This window comes from Centropristis striata, chromosome 10 (assembly GCF_030273125.1).
Source record: "Centropristis striata isolate RG_2023a ecotype Rhode Island chromosome 10, C.striata_1.0, whole genome shotgun sequence".
Classification (NCBI taxonomy): Eukaryota; Metazoa; Chordata; class Actinopteri; order Perciformes; family Serranidae; genus Centropristis; species Centropristis striata.
In genome coordinates, this window is record NC_081526.1 from 15,605,625 (window position 1) to 15,618,371 (window position 12,747).

The following is a 12,747-nucleotide window of genomic DNA, read 5'->3' on the forward strand; positions in this document are numbered from 1 at the left end:
GAGGAGATGGAATGGATGAAATGTTACCTCTCCTGACAGAGAACCAATAAAAGACCCTCCTTTCCCAACAGTCAGATCCAGACATAACATGCACCCATACAACACAAACAGAGTAACAAAACATGGTCAAATGCCTGTCATTTCACAGATGATTACACAGAGATTTAGATGAGTAAAGACACCCGAGGGCCATTCAAACTGTCTGTTTATCTCCTCCCACTGCTCCCTCAACTCACCAAGGAGTTGGTGTATGCGGGAACATCCAGCACCATGTCAATTACAGTGTATTTACGGTGGAGTCATCTTTAACCCCTGGATCCAGCCCAGTGGGCCTGAGATCCAATCACGTAGCTGGCTGTCCCACCACACAACCATGGGCTTCCTGCCCAGCACTGGTAAAAGCAGAACCGGGGCCCGAACCAAGGTGCCATGACTCAAACCCACAGCTTGCTGACTGCCCAGCAACAGGCAGAGAAGTGTGCTGACATGGGAAACATTCCCTTGGACACAAGCGTAGCCAAAGAATAGGCCTGGGTCTTGAGCCAATGTTGCTAAATATTCCACAAAACCAGAGATTTCCGTTTTTTCCCTCTCTCCCTCCCCAGACTTTTTATTCTGCCAGAGCTGAAGCCTGGTATTGATTTGAGTGCTGAAATCTTTTAGATAGCATAACGTGAAAGGACAGTTATCCCATAATAGTAAAGAATGTTCTAATTTGATTGCTAATGAGGCTTGTTTCGCAAAATAGCCTTGGATATAGCAGTAATTAAATGTTTACTCATTACAAGCAAAAAAGTACTAACTTGTTCTTTGTCTTCTGTATTATTCTTTCACATGCCATTATGAGAGTTAAGCATACTGGAAAAGCAAAATTTTTTCACTTTATTCTTCTGACAACATTTACTGGAGATGAATAGCATAAATCAGGACAAACCCTTTGCAATAATCCAGCTATGTGGAGACAACTCGCTAAACTTTAGGCCGTATATACATGGATGTCGTCTCTGTGACAACATTTAATGTTTCTGTAGAGCCGTTATGAAGCTTCAGCTAATCTAAAATGGGGCAAAGAGGTGAAGCTGGGTGAGTCGAGGGAGGCTGAATGAAGCCTGGTTGCAGAAACATGCCACCTGTAATAACTTCAAGCCTTAATATAATTTAAATGGGTGCGTTGTATAAAAATTAATCCCTGTACAGTTGTCATAAACAGGGATTTTAGCTATAGAAACCAAAATCGTGTACTTAGCTGTAATTATTAGTAGTTTATTTCTACTGTAAAGTTGGGCATTTTAAGTGTGTCTATGGGGATTAAATTGCTTTTGGAGCCAGCCTCTAGTGGCCATTAGAGGAACTGCAAGATATAGCACTTCAGCCCTGGAGGTTGTCACTTGGGCTTAACATATACAGTAAATGCTCAATTATTTCAAAGGTTCAAAGCTAAATTCCAATGTAAAAAACACTTAGTTCCAACACTTAAAGATCAGACTTGTTACTATTTATAGAGATGAGAGATAGGGGATAATCTTAGCAGCACTACTTGACTGCTTTGGGAGAGAAGATATTCTCACAGCAGATTTAGAGTGAGTAATGTTTGTTTGGAGAGCTCTCCACTTTTCTCCATGTGGTTGGCAGTAACTGATAGCTGCAGGCCAACCAGGAGCCTTCACATTTGCTGGAGAATTTATAATCAGGTGGTTTCAGGTTTGTATCCAAGTCTCGGAAATACCACACCAGCGCTACCGATGGAGGAGATACTTTACCTCATTACCTCAGCAGGTGCCCAGCCAGTTATAACACCAACAGTCCAAAACAAACTGGCAGGCTTTTTGATTTATGTCATAACACAGATATGATGGTAAACTGTTTGGTACTGCAAATACTATGCTTACTGTTTACATTTAGCATGAATGCCAGTCTTTCTCTTCTGTTGCAAACTTGTCATTGTCTTGCCAAACAAGTTGAGTGTTACTGAGCCCACCGACATGCACTCAGACTGGCTGGGTGAAGGTTGGGGTTCTCTATAATTCCTCCAGACAGCTGGACTCAATTACTCCCACAAGAGAGAGCTTTGTGAGGGATGGGTTTAAGGTAGGGTTTTCAACCCTCTACTTCCCGAGCACTTGTATGCAGACACTCCCAAAACATTTATTTCAACTGAGCCACTGTGACCCAAAAGGCCTCTGCCACAAGCTGGTCGAATCTGAATTCTCTGCCAGGTCTAAAAAGGCGAAAAGATTAAGAATTAAATAACAAGTTATTACATAATCCAAACCCTGCCCCGTTCTGACCTCCCGTCACTCAATCAAAAACCTAATTATCATACCAGTACAAAGACTTTTTGTCTTAAATGACTTTGATTGAACACAGCCTCAAGCATGGCAGACATCGTATTTAGGGTGCACTCATATGCGGCCGGTGCCCTTTCAAGCAGCTCCACGTTCACTGAACTTATTAGTGCGGATGGATATGAGGATCGACAAGTCACTGAGGCAAATGCCTCTCTCTCACTAGCAGCCATGTCTCAGACCTGTCACCAGTCTTCTCGACTGCTGCTGCTGCGCCTCACATTGCTTCCCCGCATCTCAACACAAACTCTCTACAACAGACATTTTTACAACTAATAACAAGAGATTAAACTATTTGCAAAGAAAACTAGGATGAGCTCTTGAAGTTGTGTCTTACAATTTGATTCAAATTAAATGTGCATGGCTATGTCTGACATTTAAGCTGAATAAAAAGAAACTTACCAGTCCAGCAATAGGTGTGGGCAGCCTGTTAACCCTCTTGATGATCCCAGGCTTGATCTTGTTGATCAAACTGCAAGCAAAAGAAAGAAAGAGAAAAACATCAGGGAAAGGAAGAGAGCAAGTGAAAGCCCCTGGTTATTGGCTGGGCTGGTTGAAGTAATGAGGAAAGAACAAAAAAAAGTGTTGCAAAGTCTTGCTGTTGTGTGTTTACGACTCTGCTTAATGGTGGCCACATGGCTTCAGTTTAGTAAATGGCTAGTGCTGCACCGCGATGTAAACACACTGAGTCCTCAGCTCCTAAAACCAGTAAATCCTCTTCTACTGGGACAACTCCAAACAAACCTGGAATCAGCTCAGAAAAAGTAGTGATGGTTTTTAGAAGATGACATATTTGTGGTATTATTCCAGGGATTTTTTTTAGTCCAATAAGCAAATAAACCCAAATAACACACCTAAAAAGTAATAAAGAAATGACAATATCAAACATTTCTATTCAGATCTTCTACCCAAGTCTTGCATTCACAGAAGAACTATCAGGAAAAAAGATATACTCAGAGTAGGACGGTAATGGTCCTACTCTGAGTATATCATTATTATTAATGATTATTCGCTGAATATTTGCGTGGTAATCCCTTAATAGCTTTGTCTATCAAATTAGGCTAAAACACCAGAAAAAAAATGCCTGTCACAATTCTCTAAAGTTCATGGTAACTTTACCAGGTGTCTCTGTTAGTCCAATCAACAGTTCAAAACCTAAAGCTATTAAAATTACAATTTATAAAGCAAGAAAGAAGCAAATTATTTCATTGGAGGAGAAGCTGAAACAGTCCAAATTTTGGAATTTTGTCTTGAAAAATGACTCAAACAATTTATACATGATCGAAACTATTTGCAGATTGAACTAATCAAATTATGCAAAGCATCAACATTGCTCATATAGAAAGCTTCCTTACAGAGTGTTATATTATCACATATAATCCTCATTACATGCACTAACAAGTAAACAGCATTTAATGACATAGTTGGAAATGCTGCTTAACTGCTGATGTAAATAGATCACATGTTTTGCATGCAACATCCTTATCTGCAAAAAATCTCACCCTTTCCTTGTTTCAAGATAGAAAAAACATCTTGTAAGCTCTATGTGAGGATAAATAAGTTGTTAAGGTGTTTGCAGTGTGTATATTTTGCTTTCTCAGCAGACAGACTGGGGGTTGATGGGATGGGGGGGGGTATAACACTTTGTATCAGTTGACAATAGATGTAGAGAAAGAATGCAAGAGGAATGTTGGTTTAAGTTAGTCATTTAGCAGTGAAACAATAGAAAGCTGTAATATTTCATCAGATAAGACACATTGTAAGCTAAGTAGGATGTAATCATGAGTGCGACCCACACTAAACATTCCCTGTGACAACCACAACACAATGGGAAAGGAGGCTGAGCTCCTAGGTGAAAGCGATTCTAATCACTGTCTTCCTCTTCCTCATGCTGAGAAAACATGGACAGCTCCCTAAATGAAAGTGTCTCTCCTGTCTTCTGAGAGCGAGTAAACAGAGGAGTCAGGCTCAAATCAGCAGAATGAGGGGCTTCGTCTTTGAAACGAAGCCAGTCGAGGTTTGGAAGATTCTGCATGGGTTGCTGGTAATTACAGCTTCCTGCTGATTCGTGCAAATCCCATCACTGTGTCCATGCACCAGGGCTGTCCACATACACATGTATAAAGAGACATGATGCTAACCCTCTCTCTCACATAAACGCATCCCTAAACTGAGGAAAGCCACAAATCCACAACTCTTAGAAGAGCATTTGGTGAATCAATGCAGAAGCCAATTATGCAAAGATAAATTTGTTCCTCCAACTCATCAAAACTCTTGATATATCCGGGCAAATGAGAAAGCAGGGTGCCCCGATTCTCCGATGTGGTTTCAGCTGGAGGCTTTCCATTCAATACACGGCTTCTCACAGCTCTCATTAAAGTCAAGGATGGCACTCTGCCCATCCACAGATCTGTAACATCTGTCAAACAGGCAGCACAACTCCTCTTAAAATAGATCACACTTCATATTCTCAAACAAGACCACAGAGGACAGATCTGACACTGGAAACTTCAAATAACTACACAATACAACCTCTATTGTGCTGTCTGGAAACACTGGCTCACTTCATGTGGCAGACAAACAAACAGTGACCCCAGCAGGGGGTCTGCCTGGGAAATATCAGCAACACTTACGTTGGAGTGCAGACCTGGAGGCTTCCATATGAATGAGTGGCTTAAGAGAGAGGTGCCCGGGGAGAGCACAGTACTTACTCACACAACAGAACACCATTCTCCAGCGCTGATCGGAAGTCGTCGCTCCCAAATTTTTTCTTGGTTACTGCCTGGAAAAAAAGGGATACAAAAACAGTGAGCAAAGTAGCAAGAAGGGTTGGGTGAGGAGAGGAGGCGGGGGTTAGTGTGTGTGTGGTGGGGTGGGGAGGCTGGAGAAGAAAGGTAGGATGTTGAGAACAGTAGCAGAGGAAGTCAGAGGTATTTCCTCCTGAGTTCCTACAGTGTCTCTGGGACAGAGTTGAGCACAGTTCTTCAGGTATTCCTCGGGGGCTCTCGAGAGTTCTCTCCGTTCTTCTCACTTTAACGCTAAAAGCTGCTGGTAAACGGGAGAGCCGCTGTGCTAAAACTGTACTGGAGCCAGGCTGCCCCAGCCGCAAGGCTATGGGAGCATCTGGAGGGCTGGAGGAACACAGCGCTGTGTTATAGCCTCATGCCTTTCCCATGATCTCAAACCACGACTGCAGGAAAAGCAAGAGTCATTATGCAGGAAAACATATCCGCACTGCATGCATGACATCCAGCATTACACACTTAAACACATGCACGTATAGAGCAGACACACAGAAACAAACAATATCCTGGATTTTAGAAATAAAATGTTTACATCTACAAATTGTAGCCTTTCTTATATAAAACTGTCCCCTAAAGGGGAATATTTGTATTGTTTTTTATTGTTTTCATGTGGAACCGCAACATTGTTATGGGATATTAAATTCATGCTGATGGCCACTCCTTAACACAGCTTCCTGTTCTTTTTATTGGAATGTTTCCACCATCAACGTCTTGACCAATCAGTACCTGACCGGCTTAATCCAACACAAACATAGAATGTATACTTCTACCAATTCTGCACAATCCTCTAAATGCATTCGTTAAATCTTAAAAATCTGGATTTGCAGACAAATACATCTTTTTAGACATTTATGCATGCATGCATACATTTTTTGTATTCTAGTGAGTGCAGTACTTCATGAGTAAATAACAAAAAGGCTCCAGAAAACTGTATCCACACCAAACACTAATCCCTTAAGACTCGGCCGATTGCCTAACTTTCCAACACATTTCACTAAAACCAGTTTTTAAGATATCTCTTACAATGATCCCTGTCAAACAAACAACACTGGCAGCCACATGGTAATCAGATTTTGTTGCAGAAGTAGTTGTAGGAGGAAGAGGAGTGTTGATTCTGTTTCTGATGCTGTTAAAGTACTGCATTAAACTGGGAGGTGTTTCTATTATTCTGTCTGCCCCATTTATGTCAGTGCAGGATTTATAACAGAACACGTCTCTGGAGGGACCCTTACAGCCCTCCACAAATGTAAAACACTATTCATCATATAATAATGATATTCTTCATTCTTTCATACAATGTCAATTTTTAAGTTGGTTTGTTAGTGTAGGCTACTACTATTACACAGTCACTCATAAAGTGGAATAAAATATGTTTTACCTTTTTCCATGAAATGATTGTGACAATGACATTCATTCTCGACTGATACAGTGTATGCCTTCTCAAAACTTTATCAATCAATCTCTTCCACACATATCAGCATGAACATGAAACCACAATTAACAGCAGATTGTGTCTGAAAACAAAATTATTCCAACTTTATGGGCTACTGTGTACTACTAGCATTAGGCTACTACTTGGAGTGAACTTCAACAATTCATCCATTACTTTAAGCAAAGTTTAACTATCTGTTAATCTAGGTTCAGTTGAACTATTTTGAACTTTTCTTTATTTATTACTGCTAACAACCCATTCAATAAATAAAACATGCATTAGCAAAGTGTACCTAATAAACTGGCATTTGAGTGTAGATTAGCCTTACATACTGTAATGTCCTTGCTTCGGTCTGCAAGTAATTAATTTAACCAACAGGGCAGATGAGCACACATATTACACTGTAAGTATACAGTAATATAAGACAGCTGCCATTAACCAAAGTGCACACACACATGCACACTCATGCACGAGGCATAACAAGTCAAACGGGTCTCACAAACAAAATTGGTCGGATGTGCCTTTTTCCTTTTTAAGCGAAAGGGACAAAAGCCAGGACAATTACTGCCATAGCTAAGTACGGGCCATCAGGAAAAACCGGCGCAATTAGACAGACTGACTGGAGGACACTATTATTATTACCACACAAAGTGGTGTTACAAACCACACCCTGGTTAACCTGAGACGGCCTCAAATACCCATCACACCGACAGAATTAATTCATGTTTTAACAGGTGAATTAAGAGATTAAAGTTTTGACTAGTTGTCTGCAGTCTTTCTGTATTTGCACAATGTGAACAAGCTTTGTTGGGAAATACTTGTTTTGTTGACTAAACACACAGAGATCTTGGCCTACTCATCCTCCATTGACAAAAATACAATCATAACCAGACAGTGAAAACCCTAAACAAGGACACAGACATGCAAACACACTCGCATGCGAAAAAACAAAAGTTCACAGTACAATGTGTAAGCAGGCAGGCGCTGCAGTTGGCATATGAAATCCTGACCCCTGCTGTTGTATGCATGCGGGGCCGGCAGCTAGGATTCATGCATGCAAACAAAAAACACAGGTGGAAAAAGCACAATCATTTAGATTCCCCTTTTTCAGTGGTGCTTACTTTAGATGTCTGATAAGTAACAGTGTAAGAAAAACATCAAAGAAAGAGACTGAATGCAATAATTAAGATATTATCTAATTTTCCATGTGTGGAAGCTGGGACCCACCCTCGCGCTAAGCTGGCTGTAACAGAACAGTTTTCTCCTCTCTATCGTCATCATTAGAGGTATTAACTCTGCTCAGATCCAGCCTGCTGTGCCCCCCTCTCTCTCCTGTTGAACCTGCCATGTGGGATAACAACTCTAATCTGCAACAACATACTGCTACTCTGATTTAACAGGGGAGATTTAAGGCAGGAGCAGAGATTTCAAAAACAGCTTGCCTTCCTGTAAAACCCACCCTCGCTCCCCTCAAGAATGTGCTGCCGAAGAATCGAAACTTTCCGCCCAATATTAAAAGATAGAAATGTGGTCCCTGAAAGAGGGACAGTATGTACAGTAAGTAAGCACTCTTACAGTATGAAATTAATTATTATTATTATTGCAGTGAACCAAGATTGGTGTCTTGGTAGATAATCACAGGAATCGAGGAGTCTCTGGGTTCGTGACCACAGCTATTGTTGATTCATGCAGGGCACTGAGGCAAAACAGTATTCAAGGTTTGTGTGGATGCAACATCCACCCCCCCCTCCCCAAAATCCACTAATTGTTCCTAAAATTCTTCTGCAGAGGACAGCGGCATGGGTCATCAGAGGGCAACTGGGACGTCATCCAAATATTTCAGGGATCTGACTCAAGAAAAATACATAGATGCCAGCGGTATCGACACCATCAACATATCAGAACTGCATCAGCGTGTAATGAATGTAGTGAATGGGTTCCTGTGTGAGGTCCAGCTTCACGTGAGAACATCTGAATGCATGTGTCCCAGTTTCTAATTGCTCTCATTCTAAACAGTCAGAAACCCCAAACGACGCTACGCTGAGGTGACTAATGATCCGGTATGAAAAACAACACAGCGACACACTGCAGGTCACGGAAGGCAGTTTATGAGTGTTGGCTGCAGGATCAACATAAAATACTGAACTGATAAGTGAGACAAAAACAAACAAAATACATACAAAAAAATACAGAAAAACTTTGCCTGGCTTCAGCTTCTCAGACATGTAGATGTGGTGTTTGTTTCTCCATGGGCTTTGGGATATTAAATTGAGCATTTCCACTTTTTCCTCACTATTTATGGTCAAAAACAATTAATTGCTTAGAAAACAATCAGCAGATTGATTGATTATGAAAATATTTGTTGACTGCATTCCCGAATCCAAGTAAAAACAATTTCTATAGCCAATGTGGCTTTGTGTTACATTGTTTGACCGACATCCTGCACCAAAAACATTCGGAAAGCTGGAGTTGGTTCAGTGTTACATTACAGCAACAATTCAATAAGTTGCAAAACTTCAAAACAGTATTGTGTTACCTTTCGGCTGCTTTGTTGCAGAGTATTTGAGGAACATGATATGGCCTTTTTTCACCCAACCACACACAAACACAAACAAAGCTGCAATCTAATACAAATGATGCCCTCCAATATTATATGACCTTAAACTTACTGACTCCTAAAACTATCAGTAGCTGTAACCTTAGATCATGCAGACAAATTATGGATGTCATTCCCTCAAACCTGCACTGATTTTGGAAGCAGTTTTTAAAGTTCATGCACTCTCATTTTGATGTGTGCTACAGAGCGACCTCAAACTCTATTATTTTATAAGCACAGCAGATTATAAAAACAGGATTTAGGACTTTTTGACCACAGGAAATACACATCACATTACACATCACACATCACAGTCACATTACTGAACTCTAAGTTTCAAGGCTTTGCTTGTTTCTTTTATATTATATGCTTTATTTGCTGTGTTGTTTTCAGTCTGTTGTTTGTGCTTTTATGTGAAACCTTTTTATGCGTCTATCTTGGCCAGGACTCTATAGAGTCCTTTTCTAAAACCTGTTTAAAGAGGTATTCAAGGCATTCTGGGTAACACCTTCCTAAGTGGCTCTTCGAGGAAATAAATTCTTGTCCATTACACCCTAAACAAAAGAAAAACCTGTATGGTGTGTCTGACACTGTTGCAGTATGCTTGTGATTCATTAATATAAAAACCTACATTTTCCAAAAGCACTGAAGGAAATCTAATAAATAGATAAGATCACTTACAGCAGGCTAACTTATTAACTTATTACTTTGTGTGTACAGGTGGCCATATGTTTGATCTTCTGACCTGTAATTTGCACAAACTCTGCCACTTGTTCTTGATCGTCACGACGGTCACACTTATGGCCTTTCTATTCAATTAACAAGGACCTCTATTATTCCAGCGGGCCCTGTGGTTGTAGGACGCAGCGCCCTGTGCTGACAGCTGGCCAGCTCTGAGGGGGCTATGTTCACAGCCATGGCAGCTAATGCAGGAATGTGTCCATGTGACAGGCTCCAGACCATTTAGTCTAGTTTTTAACAATACCACCAACCTCGCCATGCACACATGCCTCTGTTTAAAGTGCTATGAAGCCAAGCAGCTTGTTAATCATTCAGTGGCACAATCCAACAGCCACAAACTTTGTCTTTGAGGGGAATGTGTTTGCCCCGTGCCAGAACTCAGCCTCCGATCGCTGTTGTGTTTCACCTCTCATACCCACACTCTCAATAAACTCATCCCACGCTCTGTATACCTTTACCTTTTCAACTGGCTCCACTTCCTGCTCGCTCTCCCTAATCTCCCAGCCCCTGCCTGAGACTGAGCCCCCACCCCAGTCCACGAGGTAACCACTACAATGGGCCAGTGTGCGACTGTGTGAGACACTGATGTCACATCACAAGAATTCAGATTCACCCCTCATGAAATTAGAACAATATTTGTTTAGTTACAACCGGGCAGCCGCTCCGCGCCACCCTGCTGGGAAGAGAATTTGCGAGATGAGGAAACATATTTTTACCAGCTTGTAAAAAAAAAAAGAAGAAAGAATGAGAGTTTGGCCGGAGGTTGGATGGAAACTTTAAATAATTTGACATTTTGAAAATAGAAAGGGGCTGTTGAAAGCACTGGTGGATAGATTGTTTGAGTTGGTAGCTGTTTTGCAGTTGACTACTTCACTCGGAAAGGGGTACATTTTGACCATAAAACTTTTTTTTTGCCTCTGAGTAGGAATTACTTGTTGAAACTGCTTTTCTACACATTTTTCATAATGTCATAAACATCATATGAGCCATAATGTGTGACTGCTTTTTTATTTTTTGCTTCATGAACACCTGAAATAGCAATTTCAATATTCTATATATGGCTTAGAGTATTACATTATATAGCAAGTGTCATAAATTTTGCAAGGTGGAAATTTATTCCAACGCTATTCTACTCTGGGTTGATATGAAGTTTTTCCTTAATTACGCTGCTGTGATTTTCTAACTCCGAGCTTGAAACAGTAGCCTCAGAGAAACACTTGGAAATATATATATATAAAAAAAGTGGTGAGCAGGTTGTGGCAAGATCTTAGGAAGCAGTGAGCAAACAGCAATGATGAATGGGGTCAAATACCTGTAATATGAGGAGAGAGACTGATAAAACATGACTGATGCTCAGAGCAGTTTGAAGCCACATGATTTCTAGTGGCTGAAATAAAGAGACTTAATTATATTTTATTAGGAATCTGAGTTGTGAGGTCAAGGGTGAAACATGCCTCAATACCGATCACAATAGTCTACGATAATCTGAAACTTTGGAGTAAGCAGCTAAACTAAACCCAGGCAACATACTCACTGATGGAAAGTACATTTACTCAAGTACTGTAGTTAAGTACAATTTTGAGAAACTTTTAGGCACTATACTTGAGTATTTCCATTTTATGGTATTTAAGATTTCTACTACACTACAGTTTAGAGGCAAATATTTTGCTTTTTACTCCATTATATTTCCTAAAGTTAGTAGTTGCTTTGCAGTTTAAGATTATAAGTGAGCAAAACTATTATAGATTAAGCTACCCAGCAGTATATAAACTAATGGAATTTAGCTCCACCTTTACATGCTGCAAGTGATAAATACAGTTACGCACGAATAATTACAATTCAATAATATATATATGCTATTATAGACAATTTGCATATATTTACTTTTGGTACTTTAACTTCTTGATGATGCACATAGTTTTGTATTTTTTACTTAAATTAGATTTTTTAAAGCAGAAATTTGAGTATTTTTTACAAGTAAAAGATCTGATCTCTAGATTCTTCTTCTAAATCAGGGATGTTTTAGAAAGCAAACCGTCAGCTTTATGGGCTCAAATAGCAGCCAAATAGTTTATAGAGGGTAAAATATGAAACACTAGGAAATCCTGTATGAGATCACAAGATATGGCCAACTTGACTTTTCCTTGTCTGATTTCCGACTCTTAAGTCCTGTCAGTAACTGCAAAGAAGTGTTAAGATTAAAGGTTTTTTTTAATTATCTTTTTTAAACTCACCTCAATCCATCTCTGCGCCTCCACATAGGCTTCGTCGCAGCTGACAACGGACTGCTCACGCCACTCCATCACAAAAACTTATTATCCGAGCTGCACCAAGTCGGTTCCTAGTGGTCCGCATTTAAAGTCCAGTCAGTGACATGAAATGTGAGCCAGTCCGGACATGCAGAAACAACGAACGCACTTTTTAAAACTCGTCAAACAATAAAGTATTACATGTGAACTAGTAATAACACTACTCATTCTAAAAATATGCCTCCTATTGTTCATTCCCAGCAGCTCATCACTGGATGAATACAAGGTGTAACAGTAATGCATCACCCCGCCGCTGCTTACCTGTTCTTTCATCCGACACACCTGTGCTGTCTTTCTTGTGGCTATTTTCACGTTCCGCTCGGTTTACTCCACCTATGCAGCCATCAAACAAAGTCTTCAAAGTCCGACCCTGGTCTGTTTCTCCTCTCATGAAGTTTAAGCTGCATGAAGCTGCGGCAGGAGGGTGTCCAAAGTGGGGTTCGAGGACCACCCACGGGTCCTTTGAGCGGCTTCCAGGTGAACACACATTTGCAGATATATCCCTCTCTGGGAGATTGTT

General features: G+C 40.5%; 1 protein-coding gene across 9 annotated transcripts in view; it reads right to left on the reverse strand.

Moving 5' to 3' along the window:
• The window catches only part of LOC131978744 (LIM domain only protein 7-like), a 55,569-nt gene extending 42,977 nt beyond the window's left edge, over nucleotides 1–12,592 (reverse strand). For 4 of the 9 annotated variants that reach the window (XM_059342484.1, XM_059342483.1, XM_059342486.1 and 1 more), the window contains exons 1-4: nucleotides 12,489–12,591; nucleotides 12,153–12,259; nucleotides 5,057–5,127; nucleotides 2,748–2,817 (exon numbers count right to left, since the gene is read on the reverse strand). In XM_059342484.1, coding sequence (XP_059198467.1) covers nucleotides 2,748–2,817; nucleotides 5,057–5,127; nucleotides 12,153–12,221 — 210 coding nt within the window. In that variant the 5' untranslated portion in view covers nucleotides 12,222–12,259; nucleotides 12,489–12,591. Of the gene's footprint in view, nucleotides 1–2,747; nucleotides 2,818–5,056; nucleotides 5,128–12,152; nucleotides 12,260–12,488 lie in introns of all 9 variants that reach the window. The other 5 variants (XM_059342480.1, XM_059342479.1, XM_059342478.1 and 2 more) reach the window with 2 other exon arrangements.
• Nucleotides 12,593–12,747: the final 155 nt, after the last annotated feature.